Raw genomic sequence first — 16,252 nt, forward strand, 5'->3', positions numbered from 1 at the left:
GGGATGAGGGAACCTTTCTGGCGTATACATGGGTAAACTGAGGTTTACTGGTTCCCCCCCTCTTGGTAGCTTATGTAAATAAACATGTCAGGTAGTCTACAATTTGCTTATTTCACTGAAAAATTAACATTTTATTGCTTCTCATTTGTTTTAGGTACGGATAGATACATTAGGCTTGCTTTGTGAAAGTAATCGAAGCACAGAAATGGTGTCCACGGAAGAAATGGAGTGGATTGAATTCTTTATCACATACAATCTTAACAGTCAGTCTCCAGGAGTGCGGCAGCAGATTTGTTCTCTTCTTAAAAAGGTAGAGTTTCAGGGCGCCTGGGTGGCTCAGTGGGTTAAGCCTCTGCCTTCGGCTCAGGTCATGATCTCAGGATCCTGGGATCAAGCCCTGCATCGGGCTCTTTGCTCAGCAGTGAGCCTGCTTCCCCCTCTCTCTGCCTGCCTCTCTGCCTATTTGTGATATCTCTCTCTCTCTGTCAAATAAATAAATAAATAAAATCTTTAAAAAAAAAAAAGAGGTAGAGTTTCTCATCAGAGAGTATAGGAAAGTGGTGAACCTGCTCTGCAAATCATGTTTGAAAAGAGCTCGGATTTTGGGAGAGTGCGAGAATAATGGTCATGTGATTGGACTGCCTGTGAACATCCCTTCATGGCCTATCTGTGGACCATTCTGTGATTCCACAGAGTTTACGTTTGAGATTCAAATCCAAGGTGTAAAGTCCTTTCATTTTGGTGCAAAATAAGTCAACTTGAGCTCTTTTTTTTGGAAAGAAAAAAAATGTGATGGATCTTTCTGGATGAAAGGTATTTTAGGAAAATTTGGTGAAAAGAAGAAAGATGCCCTTGTAATTTTATCATTTTAAGGGCCTCATGAAATGGTCATTGTTGACTAATTCGACTCAACTTAATTACATGCCTCATTTATGGGATGAACAATTGGGAGAGTACAGAAGTGAGTATATCTTTAGTTTCATGTCAACCTAAAGGAAATAAAACTATGGGGGATTTAATGACTGTGTATTCTGGTTTGCAGTAGTATTTTGATTTTGGTTTTTAAAATATATGTTAATTTTCTGTCAGAAGGAAACTCTATGAATTTAATTAAGAGTTAGAAACCAGTATTCCCCTCTCTTGAAGTTTTAGTCTAAAGAATTTAGAAAATTTGTCCTTTGCCTTTTTTTGACTGATATTTAAGATTAATGTGGCTTATATATACTTCATTTTTCTTTTTCTTAAAAGTTGTTCTGTAGGATACAGGAAAGTTCTCAGGTGCTTTATAAACTGGAGCAAAGTAGATCCAAACATGAACCAGAGAATGAGTTAACCACACAGCCCCCTTCTGTTTCTTTACAGCAATATAAGGTAGGTGATCTATTTCTAAACATACGGGTATTTAAGAAACCTAGAATAATTATGAATAAACATTAAAGGGAAGTACATGGAAGTCTCATGGTGAATGGTATTTCTGTGTTTCTTTCCTTCAAGCTGGTTTTACATATTCCTTCTGGTGCTTTTTCTCTTGAGGTACCCTGAGTCATGGAACCCCTGATAGACTTGAGGCCTGTAACAGAATAATAGTAATGTGTTAACCTCAATCCTTTACAGCTTAATGTGGGCCATGTGAATGTGGTACTTCAACAAAAAACTAATTGCTGGCCCTGTACTCCTCCACTCGATCCCAGGGTAGAAGATTGCTGTATCTGGGCCTGCTTCCCCTTTAGACTAATATGACTTACAGTGGCTTGATATTGGTGCCTCCTGGTCGGTGTTCCATCCCATTTGGGAGGGAGCATGAAGGGTAGGGCTAGGTTTTGGGGCCCTGTGTTAATGATATGGATGGAACCCCAGATACAGCAGCTCTAGTCTGGGCCAGGGCTCAGTTTGACAACCTTATATGTCTGTCCATCAGAACAGAATGAGTTTATTACTGGTTTCTTACTTCAGATCTAGCCTCTCAGAAGCAGGAATCCTCCTGTCTTTAAGACCTAGATAGAGGACAGAGCTCATCGATTGTATTGCATATAGGAAAACAATTACAGTAAATTAATGATACATTGGAGCCATGATACACTCACTACCTACTCTAAGGATTAGTATGGATGGCCCTTAGCTTTCCATTTTATATTTGAAAGGTAAAAAATCATCTAAAGAGGAATATTGCTGTACCAAGGCTGATGTGAGCTTCATCTTTGTAAAATCCCAAGAGTGAAGATGGGACAGTGACAACCTAAACTTGAAGGACATGCGTTTAGTCCCATTTCTGCCGCTGATTAGTTGGCTTACTTGATGAGTCTGTTTGACTGTAAGTGGGCTGAGTAACCTCTCTGTAAAGGCTGGCTTTGAGGATTAAATAAGAAAGCTCTTTGTAAATTCTAAATCACCCTAAAAAGCCTCCCACCCTAATGCTGGGAGTCATTAAAAGTGACTAGAGTGTATTCTGAGCACTTGCTTTGTGTGTGGACAGGTTATTTTCAGCCTTTCTTATCATTGCTAGATGTTCTAAGAAAACACAGCTCTTTTGATTCTTTTTCAAGGGATAAAGTGACATTTGTGAAAACTGAGTTAAGTACTTAAAATGCAAAACCTGTACAGTTGTGGATTGACATTCTGAATTTTCACATATGCATGGTTTCATAGTTTGACCTTGTAAATATATGTGTTTTTGGAAACTTAGCTCTTCAGCGTCGTAATCTGAGTCATTCTCAGGTTCTAATATTTCCTCCCAATTATAGTCATCTGTGGCTTTCGGAGATTGTGACTTTGGCCCTAAATTACTTATCATTGTCTTTATAATAGCAGGTGTCACGCATGGTGTATGGTAGGCTTTGCCAATCAATAAATTACGTACAGGAGAGAAGAGGAGGCTGTTAGTTGGAAAAGATGTCTTCTAGTCTAGGGAAGGAGATTATTTCATGCCTAAATAACTAATATTATGAACTTAAAAACTTTTAAGTTTACACAGTGCTTTGTACCCACATTCTCATTTAATAACAAAGCTGTGAGATAGGCATTATTATCCTCCCTTAACAAATGCGAAAACTGGGGTGCCTGGCTGGCTCAGTCAGTAGAGCGTGCAACTCTTTATCTCTGGGTTATGAGTTTGAGCCCCAGATTGGGCGTAGAGCTTAATTGAAAAGAAAATGAAAAACAGAACCTTGGAGAAGTTGAATAACCTGCCCAAGGTCCCTCAGTTACTAAATGTTAGAGCCAGACCCCCATGCACATCTGCTCTCGCTTCTAAAAATCTGAATAGTTTTCCCCCTAGCACCTGCTTAATTGAAAGCTTGGAGATAAGAAAGTACAGGGAGAATTTGGGGAATGGTGAATACACTCTTGGGAATGAATGACATGTAAGATGCTTGGAGCAACAAAAGAGACATAACAGGAGATGAGTTCGAAAATGAAGTTGGGGCTGGGTATAGGATGTTTTTTGTTGTTTGCTCTAATAATCAAAACAGAGCTTAACTAACACATGTGTATATGTACAAATAAATAAAGTTTCTTTGTTTCCTTAGGAATACAAGTAAACTATTTTTATTTTTATCTATGAGGAAGCTGCTGTGGAGGTTCAGGAATTTCATTTTGTAATTACACAACTAACAAGTGACAAAGCTGGAAGTACAAACCAATTTCATAGCTGCAGTTGGTTTCCCGCTCTAATAACCTAATTGTTTCATCTCTTGTGTTTGACAGTGTAGCAGAATTTAGCATTGTATGGGTATTTGCAATTTGAAATCTATCACTTTTAACAATTTTAATGTCGCTTTTCAATAGCTTTAGCTATATAACATGGCAAGAAGCCTTAAAGGCAAGTAGGGAAGATGCCTGCATAACCTAAAGAGATTTTTGAGTGCTAGGCTAAGGTATTTGGAGGCTGTTAAAAGTGACAAGAGCCTATATCAAGGCTGTTCTATATGTTTAGGACAATATGCTTAGAACTAGGGATATAAATATATAAATTGTGGTCATGCCTCCACTATGGTTATAGTGTGGTTGAAGGAAAGAATCTATTTTTAAAAATATAAATGGTACTGTAGTTAAGATAAGATCATTCCTATCCGATGAACTTGTTACCCTTTAACATGAATACCGTACTACTCATTTATAATTAAAATGAGCTTAGGATATTTTCTTTCTTTCTTTTTTTTTTTTTTAAGATTTTATTTATTTATTTGACACAGAGAGAGAGATCACAAGTAGGCAGAGAGGCAGGCAGAGAGAGAAGGGGAAGCAGCCTTCCTGCTGAGCAGAGAGCCTGATGCAGGGCTTGATCCCAGGACCCTGGGATCATGACCTGAGCCGAAGGCAGAGGCTTAACCCACTGAGCCACCCAGGTGCTCCAGGATATTTTCTTTTCTTTTTTCTTTTTTTTCCCCCAGGATATTTTCAATAACTACTTCGTTCCCTTGAAACCCAGTAGATTTTAAAAACTAGCAAACTCTTACTTAGGTCTTGCAAGGGCCTATAGGATAAATCCCCAGATTGTACATCATTGACGAAAGAAATGAACGCTGAGAACTTTTCTGGAATCAGTTGGGACTAGAACTGCTTATGTGCTTCTCAGTTACAAATATACATTGTTAGGGCATAGTGGTATATGTGAGATGCTTGAGAATCACGGCTTTTCCTTTTAAGATTTTTTTTTTTTTTTTGACAGACAGAGATCACAGTAGGCAGAGAAGCAGGTAGAAAGAAAGGGGGAAGCAGGCTCCCTACTGAGCAGGGAGCCCATGCAGGGCTTGATCCCAGGAGTCTGGGGTCATGACCTGAGCGGAAGGCAGAGGCTTTAACCCACTGAGCCACCCAGGGACCCCTTCCTTTTAAGTTTTATGGTTTTCTATTCCATCTTATACAGAGATGGATAATAATTATTATTTTAACCAGAGAAAGAAGACTTTATCTTGGATGAACTATTTCCCATTTTTTGAAAATTGTATTTAACTGAAAATTTACATTTTTTTATCATGTATGTATACAGAATGGCAGAGCAAGTGTCTCAAAGGGGAATATAGAAGACAATGGGATAGTTGGATCTATTTATGAATTGTGTCATTATAGCCACATTTATCAAGTATTGTACTTACCATATTTATCAAGTAGTTTGTATTGGATTTTTTTTTTTTGTTATTTAAAAACTTTTAAAAAATATACATAACTTTGGTGCCTGAACATCTCTTATGAAGAAAACCAATATTTGTATAGCTTTAGCTCAGAACTTGCTTTCACCAAAAATGGGTGCTGGGTATTGGATTTTCTTGTGTGGACTACAGTAGAAATTATACTTCTTGTTGACCCTACCAAAGTGGGGTTCATTGAAGTCATGATATAGCTTACGGTCAAGGGTACCAATCTGAACTGTCAAGCGCAGTAAATAGCATTGTTACTAAAAATCTTTTCCCTGTTAATTAAAGAAGAACCCCACTCTTAAAGGTGTTTCTTTGAAAATAACCTATTATGAGTTAAAGATTATACTTACTGTAATTTTTTTTTTCTTTTAGAATTTCATGTCATCCATTTGCAACCGTCTTTTCGAAGCACTGTTTCCTGGGTCTTCCTACCCAACTAGATTTTCAGCTTTAACCATTTTAGGCTCAATAGCTGAAGTTTTTCCTGTCCCAGAAGGTAAGCTTTCAATAATGTTGCGGGAAAGTATTTTTTCTTGCAAAACACGCTTTATTAACATTTTGTTTTATTTTAAGATTTAGCTTTTTTTTGTCTTGTGTTTAGATTCTTAGGGGAGGTTTTTACGCTTAGTCTGTAATTCTTACTTGGACATAATTAAATTCGCCAGTAAAGGATGTAAGGCTGAGAAGTTGTTTTCAGTGGTCTTTATTTCCCAACCCAAAACTCCAGTTCTCATGGATTACGCTTATTATGAGAAGAGTTGCTTCTCTCAACCTCCAATTCATGTGTTGCTATTTGAAGATAGTGTACCATCTGTTCTTTAAGTTTTAAAAATTAGAACAAAATAATGGTTTCTTTATATATAGCATTCCTCAGTGAGTCTTTTTGGTTAAAATGTGGTTTCCCTTATATGCTGTCAGTTTCATTAAGTCTTGATCTGGTTTCAGAAACGCAACATGAAGATGTCATTTCCAGGCATTCTGGTTTAGTGATAGCCTTTATTTCTCCTGTGGGGCACTCAAGAGGATGAATATTTAGCTTCCTTCTGAGTCAGTTTTTTTCCTTTTTGACAATCAGTATTTCTTTTTATCTCTGTACTTGAGTGTGTATGTTTTGATGTGGATTTCTTGTTTGTGCTCAGTCTTCCTTAACTGTGATCAAATAGAAAAATATCCTGCTTAGCTGTTCTATTGGAGAGAATGGCCAGAGGACCAGGGAGCTGTATAGTATAGTTGCCTTATTATTTTTATTAGTAGCAGTAGTAGTATTTAGTATTATTATTTTTAGTTTAAATTTGTCAACAAAGTATAATTTTTCGGCAGGGAGGAGGACGGATTTTGCTGCTAATACAGCCTTGCTTCATTTGAAGGACACCATTTTTTTTTTCAAGTTTTTATTATGAAAAGATTCAAACCACCACAGCAAAGTTTCAGGAATAGTTCATGAACAGCCGTGTACCCGCTCCCTCGATTCATCAGTTGTTAATATTTTGCTGTATTTGGTTTAGCTCCATCTCATTTATTTTCTAGCCATGACACAATGATCAAGTTCAGGATATTTAATGTTGACATGATGCTGTTATCTAATATATAATCCATAACAAAATTTGCCATTTATCCCGTTAAGTGACTTTTTTTAGAAAAGGGAAGTTTTTGCTGTGATCTGGGAAACTATCCAAGATTACACAGTGCATTTTGTTGTTATGCCTCTTTAGCCTCCTTCAATATGGAAAGTTTTTTATTTTGCGACATTAACATTTTGGGAGAATGTGTCTGCATTTGGGTTTGCCTTATTGTTTCCTCATGATTGATTTAGGTTGTGCATTTTGGGTAAGAATATTGCACAGGTAAGGTGATGTTCTTCCCAGGGCATCGTATCAGGAGGTACATGAGTTTGGTTTGTCCTATTACTCATGATGATAAATTTGATCACCTGATTAGGATAATAAGTGGTAGGCTGAAAAGCAACCCACAAAGGATATCATTAAATCTTTAGAACCTGTGAATGTGAATCTTACGTAAAAAAGGGGCCTTTGTAGATATGATAAATTAAGTATCTTAAAATGAGATAATTTCTGGATTATCTGGATGGGCCTAAATGCCACCACAGCTGTTGTTAGAGGAACAGAGGGAGATATGACACACAGAATAGGAGGAGTTACTATGATAGTGGATGTGGAGATTGGAGTATATGACTTCAAACCATAGAATGCTGGCAGCCTCCAGAAGTGGAACAAAGCAAGGCATGAGTTTTCCCTTAGAACCTCTAGACTACGCATGCCCCCACCAGCACCTTCTATCAGACTAATTGGACATTAAACAAAATGGCTTCCAGTACTGTGAAAAAATATATGTTTGTGGTTTTGAGCCACCAGGTTTATGGTAATGTGTTACAACATGACAGAAAATGAATACAGTGGTATCTATCAGTTAAGGGAATTTCAATGGTACTGCAACTGAATTTAGAAAATAAGGTTTTTCTTGAGAGTGATTTGATTACCCATTTAACAAAAATTTTTCTGTATGTTTAATATAGTTATGGTTGTACCTAGGTGTTGAGAAAGAACACTAGCCTGAATTGCACTGGTAATTTTTTAATTGAGAGAGTGTTTAATATATTTAAGTGTACTTTAAAAAGTGAATAACCTGAGTCATCTTCCTAATGAATGAGTCACATATAATTGGGCAGTGACTGATATCACAGTAATTATGTTAATTAAACAACTGGGAGGTAATGCAAATGGAGCAAGCCATACTTTACCCATTAACTATCTTTCCTCTTTCTTTCTTTCTAGAGAGGGTGAGGGGGTGGGAAGTGTAGAAGCAGAGAGGAAGAGGGGGTGGGGAGAATCTTAAGCAGCTTTCATGCCCAGAGCAGAGCCTGATGCAGGCCTGGATCTCATGACCCCGAGATCATGACCTGAGCTGAAATCAAGAGTCTGGACACTTAAGCAACTGAGCCACCCTGGCGCCCCTTTAGCCATGAACTTTAAAGGGGGCTAAAGAGGCACAACCATGAATTACAGGGTGGAAAACACGAATTCATTCTTTACCTTTCTTCACGAACTTGAATGTGGGTTTTTATATTATTTTTTTGAAGAACTGTGATTTGGGATTAGTCAAAATGGTTTCTGCCTTTCCTTGAGTATATCCTAGTTCAAGAAGAATAAGCCACATGTACCTTTTTCACTTAGAATAAATGTCACAGTATTCGTGGTGAAAAATTGGATTTCACAATTATATTAAAAGGGTTTTCCCAGCAAATATTTATTTAATGCTTATTATATATGTCAAACAGCTAAGGATATGCGGTGTACAAAACAAAATGCTTCCTATTCTTGAGCTTAGATATTTTAGTGAAGGGAGATGACAATAGATTCACAAGTAACACATAGAATATCAGATGGAGATAAGTATTATGAAAAAATATTTTAGGAAGGAAAGTTGGGGGGATATAGAGTTTAGGAGGGTGGGGAGCTGTTTTATACAATGGTATCAGAGAAGATTTCAGATTTGAGCAGAGCTCCTAAACAGCCAGTGGATCAAAGAAGAAATCATAAGGGAAATTAGAAAATACTTTGAGAGGAAGGAAAAAAGAGCATAATTATCAGAACTTATGGGATGAAGCAAAAGCAGTGCTGTTAGGGAGATTTAGAGCTGTAAATGCTAAAAACGAGAAAAGATCTCAAATCAATAAGCTAACTTTACACCTCAAGGAATGAGAAAGAGAAGAGCAAACCTAACCCAAATTTGGTAGAAGGAAGGAAATGAAGATTAGAACAAAGACAAACAACATGGGGAATAGGAAAACATTATAGAGAATCAATGAAAACAAACATTTGTTTCTTTAAAAGGTCAACAAAATTGACAAAATTTTAGCTTTACTAAGAATAAAACAAAAGAAGGTGCAGATAACAAAGATCAGAAATACAAGCAGGGACATTTGTACTGGCCTTACAGAAATAATTTTCAATAAATTAGGTAGCTTAGATGAAATGGACAGATTCTTAGAAACAGACAAATTGCTGACTTAACAAATAGAAAATTTGTTATCTGTAGCAAATAAGAGGTCAGGTCAGTAATTAAAAGCCTCTCAGTAAAGCAAAGTCCAGAGGGAGTGGCTTTACTGGTGAATTCTACCGAACATTTAAAGAATTAGTGCCAGTTCTTCTCAAACTCTTCTAAAAGATTAGACAGGAGGGAACATTTCCAAACTCATTCTATGAAGCCAGCATCACCATAGTACGAAAGCCAGATGGAGATACCACAAGAAAACTATAAGATACCACAAGAAAACTATGCCCTTATGAGCATAAATGCAAAAATTCTCAAGAGAATACTAGCAAACCAAACCCAACACCATATTAAAAGTATTATACCCATGACTAACCAAAGTGGAATTTATCCCAGGAATGCAGGGGTGGTTCAATGTAAGAAAAAAATAGTCGATGTAATATACCACATTAAAATGATGGGGGGAAAATCCCATGATAATCTCAATTGATACAGAAAAACTGTTGACAAAATTCAGCATCCTGATATGATAAATAAACACTCAAGAAACTAGGAATAGAAAGGAGCTTCCTCAGTAGGTTAAAGGACATTCATGAAAAACCCACACTTAACACGAAACTCAATGGTAAAAGACTGAAAGAAAGTCTTTCCTTTGTGATCAGGAACAAGACACAGATGCTCATTTGCCCACTGGTGTCACCATTGTACTGCAAACTTCAACCAGAGCAGCAAGGCAAGAAAAAGGAATTAAAAGCATCTGAGTTCGAAAAGAAGCAAATTTAATCAGACATGAATGAAATGACAAAAACTCCATTCACTTGCTTTAGGAATTTCACAGGTTTGCACTAACTTGTGAATTAAGATTAAAAAAGAAATGCGGGGGCGCCTGGGTGGTTCAGTGGGTTAACCCTCTGCCTTCGGCTTGGGTTATGGGTCCTGGGATCGAGCCCTGCATCGGGTTGTCCACTCAGCAGAGAGCCTGCTTCCCTCCCCCAACTGCTTGCCTCTCTTCCTACTTGTGATCTCTCTCTGTCAAATAAATAAATAAAATCATTTTTAAAAAATAAATAAATAAAAAAGAAATGCACATTTTAAAAAATAAATAAATAAAAAGAAATGCGCATCATATTGAACATCTTCATGTTTTCAGGTGTTATCAGAGTGGGTAGTATGTTAAATCTTGTTAATGTTCTTTGCATTTTGTGAAACCTTTTATTGCCACAATTGTTTAGTCTTAATCTCAGAGTTAAGTGGATTTGGTGACTACCATTATTTTTTGGTGATAGTTTTTCTGTTCATTTCTTGGTTGGCTGCAGTTCACCTTTATTTTGAGAAGAGTTATTGGGGAAATATAGTTCTTAATTTCTTAAACATTCAAAAATGCTTCTATTGACATTGTTCTTGATGCTGGAGTAGGATTTTTTTTTTTTAAAGATTTATTTATTTATTATTCAAGAGAGACAGAGAGAGCATAGGGGAGGGGCAGACGGAGAGAGTGAATCCTCAAGCGGACTCCGCCCTGAGTGTGGAGCCCAGTGCAGTACTGAATCTTGAGACACTGAGATCATGACCTGAGCCCAAACCAGGACTTGGATGCTTAACCATCTGACCCACTTGACGCTCCTGGAGTAGGATGTTGATGTATAATTTTTCACCACACCTTTCTCTGAGGATGTTGCTCCACAGTCTTCTAGCACTACATGTTGCTAAGGTGAAGAGTTAATGTTGTCCCATTTTGGAGATAAATTGAGCTTTTGTGCCTGAATAGCCAGAAGACTCCTTCGCTATCTTTGATGCCTGGCAATTCTAGTAGGATACATCGTCATATCAATTATTCTGTGTTGGTTTAACTAAGACATGGTAGGACTTTGGATTCTAGGTTAAGACATTTTACAAAGATTTTTTAGAAGTCATTCCTAAATTTATTATTTTTTTATTTATTTAAAAACTAACTTAGGAATCTTTTATATACAGTATATCCTTTTGAAAAAGAATGAAGTGGTTTTGTTTATTTATATATTTTTAAAGACTTAAAAAATTCATTTATTCATGAGAGACAAAGAGAGAGAGACAGGCAGAGTCAGTGGGAGAAGCCTCAGGGAGCCTGATGAGGAACTTGATCCCAGGAGGCCTAAGCTGAAGGCAGAGGCTTAACCCACTGAGCCACCCAGGTCTTCCTAGAATGAATTGGTTTTAAACAAAATTTTAAGAAGTGCTTTTTATTTGGGGAACTTTGATATTTATTTTATCATTTTAGGAAATAAGGAAAAATTATTCTTTTGTGCTGTTATGGGTAAACTGTGAATGTGAATATTTGCACCAATTTTCTATAAATTTGGTCAGATAACTTCAACGTGTTGATTTCCTTTTTCTTTTATTAACTTAAAAAAAAAATATTTATTTAAGTAGGCTTCATGCCCAATGTGGGTCTTGAACTCACGAGTCTTAGATCAAGAGTCCCATGTTCTACCAAGTGAGCCAGCTAGGCGCCCCCTCTTATTATTCACTTTTAAATCTTTTTCTATTTTTAGGTCAAGTCCAAACAGTGTATCAGCTGAGCCATGATATTGATATTAGTCGCTTCCACACACTAATGGAATGTTTTACCAGCACTTTTGAAGAAGTCAAGATTTTAGCATTTGATCTTCTGATGAAGTTACCAAAAACAGTTATACAGTTTCAGGTATTCGGACCTTTCCTGTGTGAATGTGAATGTGGTGTATGCATGAAGACTTTATTTTAGCAGCAAATAAAGCAGTCTGTGGATTATGCAGGCTTTTTGCGTCTGCCTTCTCACATCTTCTGATCCTTCAGTTATTATTAATACTCCTAGTGTTGCAGGGTGGTAGGGATGTTGGAGGAGGTAGGGATGGATGGTGTGAAGAAAGGAAATACCATGAGAGAAAATGAACTGCAGATCCTTGAGTTTTGCTTCTTTTATTGTTTTGGTAAAAAAAGGATGTGTAAGAAGTGGTAGGTTTTCTTGCTCACAGGAGTATTCGTAGATTTCAGTTAACTGTGGTCTCCCCAGTTCCCGTGGACATGTTAATATTCTGTCAAAACACATCACTTACAGTAACTTGCGTTTTTTGAGATAACATTCTTGCTAAGTTGACTGGGAAGCTGAGTGTAAGTGAGGCAGAGAACGTGTTTCTGATCTTCCAACAAGCAATAGCTAAACTGAGACTGAAACTCAGTACTTGAGGTTAACAGCAGTTTTCTCCCCCGGCCTTCTACCCCATCCCAGCCCCCATTCTCTTCCTGACAGCAGGCACTGCCAAACTTGGAGTGGGAAGAAAAGGGGGGGCTTGAGAGTGAGGGCACAGCATGGGGATGGGTCTGCAGGGGACACTCCAACCAAGGTGCTTGGCTGTGCCCTTGGAGTGTGTTCTGGGGCTGTGAGATCACCGGCATCCGTGGGTTTACTGGCTCTAGAGCTTTGCTCTGGCTTTCTGTTAGAGCTATATAGAAGCCAAAGGCGTCTACCAGGGCTGGTGCTGTTCTCTGTTCTCTGGCTATTAGGCTCTAGCTAGGACAGGACAGCTTGTAGATACAGTGGATTCTTCTTCTTCTTCTTCTTTTTTTTTTTTAAGATTTTATTTATCAGAGAAAGAGCACGAGAGCAGGGGGAGGGATAGTGGGAGAGGGAGAAAGATGTTCCCACTGAGCAGGGAGCCTAGTGTGGGGCTTGATCCTAGGACCCTGTGGTCATGACCTGAGCCAAAGGCAGATGTTTAACCCACTGAGCCACCCAGGCACCCTGAAATTCAGTGGCATTCTGTAGGAGCTCATGTCAGAGAGCACAAGGTATCTGTTTCATTGGCTTCAAGATGGCATTGCAAGATCCTAGAGCATCTTTTCTAACTTGGGTCTGTATTAGGAGTGGTTCTCCAGTGTCCATTTATCTTTGTGATCTTTCAGGTGCCTTGGTAAGCAGAAGCTTCTTTTGATGCTTGGGCTTCTAAGTTTTGTACCAAATGGAGTTTTTAAAGGAGGTGCTTTCTCTTCCTTTCTTCTCTCCCACCTGCTCATTCTCCTTGTCCCTTACCATTCATCACACTGAAGCGTTTTATTATGGATGATATATGTGTGTCATTTATCATACATATATACCTATGACTCATTCTTGGCAAATATTTTGAAACTATCTCAAGTCGGGGCGGGGGGGTTGTGTATATATATAGCACCTATATGAAAGACTTGGTTGGTCCTTTGAGATAACTTTAAAATGTTTTTGAATCCAAACTAATTTCTCTAAGGACCTATGTATATATTTTTTTGATGGCATATTTTTGTAGTGTATGACTTTATTACTCACATTGTCTGTTGCCCTTTTTTCTTGTAGAGCTACATATCCAAGGTCTTTATATTTTTACTGACTTTAGATGATAGAACAAAGGTATTTTATTTATTTTAAGATTTTATTTATTTATTTGAGAGAGAGAGAGAGAGAGAGCACATGCGCGCGCAAATGAGACAGCACAAGCAACAGGAGCAGCAGAGGGAGAGGGAGAAGCTGACTCCCCAGGATCCTGGGATCATGACCTGAACTGAAGGCAGATGTTCCAGGTGCCCTGGAACAAAGATATTTTAGACTCCAAAGGCTATTTATTGTGTTTCTTACTTGTCAGTTAAGCAATTCAGGGACCTAATTGTTCATTATAAAAAAATAATGGCTTAGATGCTTAATTGGTTCTTTTTAGTATTTATTTTGATTTGAGCTTTTGGCCACTCTAAGTTTTTTAGGTCACAGAAAATTAAATTTATCAAATGATAAAGAATTTAAACTGAAAGAAACTGGTATTTGAATCAATATGTTTGATATCTATTGTAGATTAATAGATTTCCAATTAAAGTAAATATTGGTGTACCTATAGCCAAATTAAAAGTTAATCTTGTAATGATTTGTTTCCCTTGCATTAGACAATTATGGAGTAATCCTAGTAGAATTAATACTATTGAGCAGTGAAACCCTGAGACTCAGTGTAGTGAATATGCCAGCCATGGAGCTGGGTTGAGGACCCATGTCTCTTGACCTCAGCCCAGTGCCTTTCCATACAGATTACAGTGAACTGTCCTTTATTCTCTTCTTTAGGACATGTCAGTGGATGTTTCTATGACATACAGGTGTGGGAGCTCTGATGGAGAATTTCTGAGGCTGATACGATCACTTTATTTGCCATATATATATATATATATATATATATATATATATATATATATATATTCCATATCTATGTATATATATGGATCTTTGCCAGGAACAGTCCTGTGGATTTGTACTTTTGTGTACTTTTGTGTGAATTTCTATTTTTTTCCATTGAATTTGCTGAATGGGGAGGGGGTTGGCGGGGAGTGTAGGAGTATGCTGCTCAGGTAAAACAGACTTCAGCATACAAAAAAAAAAAACCCTCTGGTCTATATGGAAATAAAAAGATTTCTGATTATAGTCATCGCAGAATTTTTACAAGAAAAAGTATGCTTCTGCTGGAGAAAGAGGTACTAAAAAAAAAGCTTTATTAGTGTCAATTTCCCAATCACATTATTTTCAAGATCCTCATCACTAGAGCTGAGTAATAATAATAATCAGTAATAAAAATGTCTAACCTATATTCTGGGGAAAAGGGAATTGAATTAATATTTATATCAAGTTTCAGTTATGTGGCAGGCCCTGATTCTAAATTCCTTCAAATTAAAGAAATGTTTCAGTGACAGTTACTGAGTCTGTTCTTTATTCCAGGATTCAGAGAAACTGCAAGGCTTATTCCAGGCAGCATTGGAGCTCAGCTCAAGCACTAAACCATATGACTGTGTGACAGCTTCCTACCTGCTGAACTTCTTAATCTGGCAGGATGCCCTGCCCTCATCTCTGTCTGCCTACTTAAAAACTCAGCAGGCTACATGTGGAGCTGAAGATAAGTCTGCCATTATGGTGGAGAGGAACACATTAATGGGTTTGTATTGAATAAATGTCCTTTTGCTGTTGCTTATCAAAACCAGTATCTTACTTTCTCTCTATTCATTTAGTTAGCGTAGCTAGTGGCAAACATTTATTTTGTGTTTTTTACATTTTTAAAAAATTTTTAAAAGGTTTTTAAAATTTATTTGAGAGAGAGAATGAGGAAGAGAGAGATTAAGAACACAAACAGCAGGGAATAGCAGAGGAAGAGGGAGAAGCAGGCTTCCTGCTAAGCAGGGAGCCCAACTTGGAGCTTGATCCCAGGATCCTGAGATCATGACCTGAGCCACCTAGGAGCCCCTATTTTGTGTTTTGTTTTGGGGTGTTTTTTTTGGTTTGTTTGTTGTTTTTTTTTTTTTTTTTATTGAAGAGTTTACTAGCATATAAGAATACTGCGAATTTCTCTTTTGCAAATAAATAATTTACTCAGCTGTAACACTGTTTCTAAACAGAGGATTCATGTTTAAATTCATGTTTAAATAATCTACTTATTTGTAGATTATGCAAATGGACACTAATAGAGCTCTTATTTAAATAGGACATCTTTATAAAAAATGTACTTTTTTGGTGGCAGAAATTTTACTATGACTATAGCTAGATCATCTTTGCTCTTTCTATAAAGAGCAGAGTTCCTTTGTCTATCAAGTTTATGTTTTAACTGAGTGTCAGACCCCTGCCTTTTACTCTTCCCATATAGCCAGTTCTAAAACCTAGCTGACTGGTTTAGGTCTAGTGATTCCCAATAAATATTTCTTGGGGATTCATGTGCTTAATTTTGTGCTAATAAATCTTCATTTGGACTTGTAAATAAGGACAGATACGGATTTTTATTTAAAAAAAATAAAAGAGAGAGAGAGAGTGAGGTCAGATGTAGGAAGAGTGTTAAAAACTGTTGTCTCCAAGATGGTAAAAAATGCCCCAAGAAAGGGAACTAATAATGGGAGAAAATTAGGAGGCCGTGGGGATAAGGAAGGGACAAGTGCCATGGAAGATAGCACCTGTCCACTCTAGTTGCTTCAGGGCTGGACTCAAAAGGAGACCTTAATACACGACAGGAAGAAGTTTGTACTTGGGGCAAACTGTTCATGTACAGGCTTTCAAATTCAAGTCATTTAAAAAAACTATGAGATATTTCAAGCATATAAAA

The 16,252-nt window shown here is 37.3% G+C and overlaps 1 protein-coding gene across 7 annotated transcripts in view; it reads left to right on the forward strand.

Moving 5' to 3' along the window:
* The window catches only part of THADA (THADA armadillo repeat containing), a 322,081-nt gene that overhangs the window by 24,115 nt on the left and 281,714 nt on the right, over window positions 1-16,252 (forward strand). For all 7 annotated transcript variants that reach the window (XR_006606006.1, XM_013056339.2, XM_013056342.2 and 4 more), the window contains 5 exons: window positions 155-310; window positions 1,249-1,371; window positions 5,508-5,631; window positions 11,678-11,829; window positions 14,887-15,100. Coding sequence is in view for 6 of the 7 variants with exons in the window: in XM_013056339.2 (XP_012911793.1) it covers window positions 155-310; window positions 1,249-1,371; window positions 5,508-5,631; window positions 11,678-11,829; window positions 14,887-15,100 (769 nt within the window). In the remaining variant the exon portion in view is untranslated. The remainder of the gene's footprint in view (window positions 1-154; window positions 311-1,248; window positions 1,372-5,507; window positions 5,632-11,677; window positions 11,830-14,886; window positions 15,101-16,252) is intronic.

This window comes from Mustela putorius, unplaced genomic scaffold (genome assembly GCF_011764305.1).
Source record: "Mustela putorius furo isolate JIRA1106 unplaced genomic scaffold, ASM1176430v1.1 tig00000224_pilon_pilon_pilon, whole genome shotgun sequence".
NCBI classification, from domain to species: domain Eukaryota; kingdom Metazoa; phylum Chordata; class Mammalia; order Carnivora; family Mustelidae; genus Mustela; species Mustela putorius.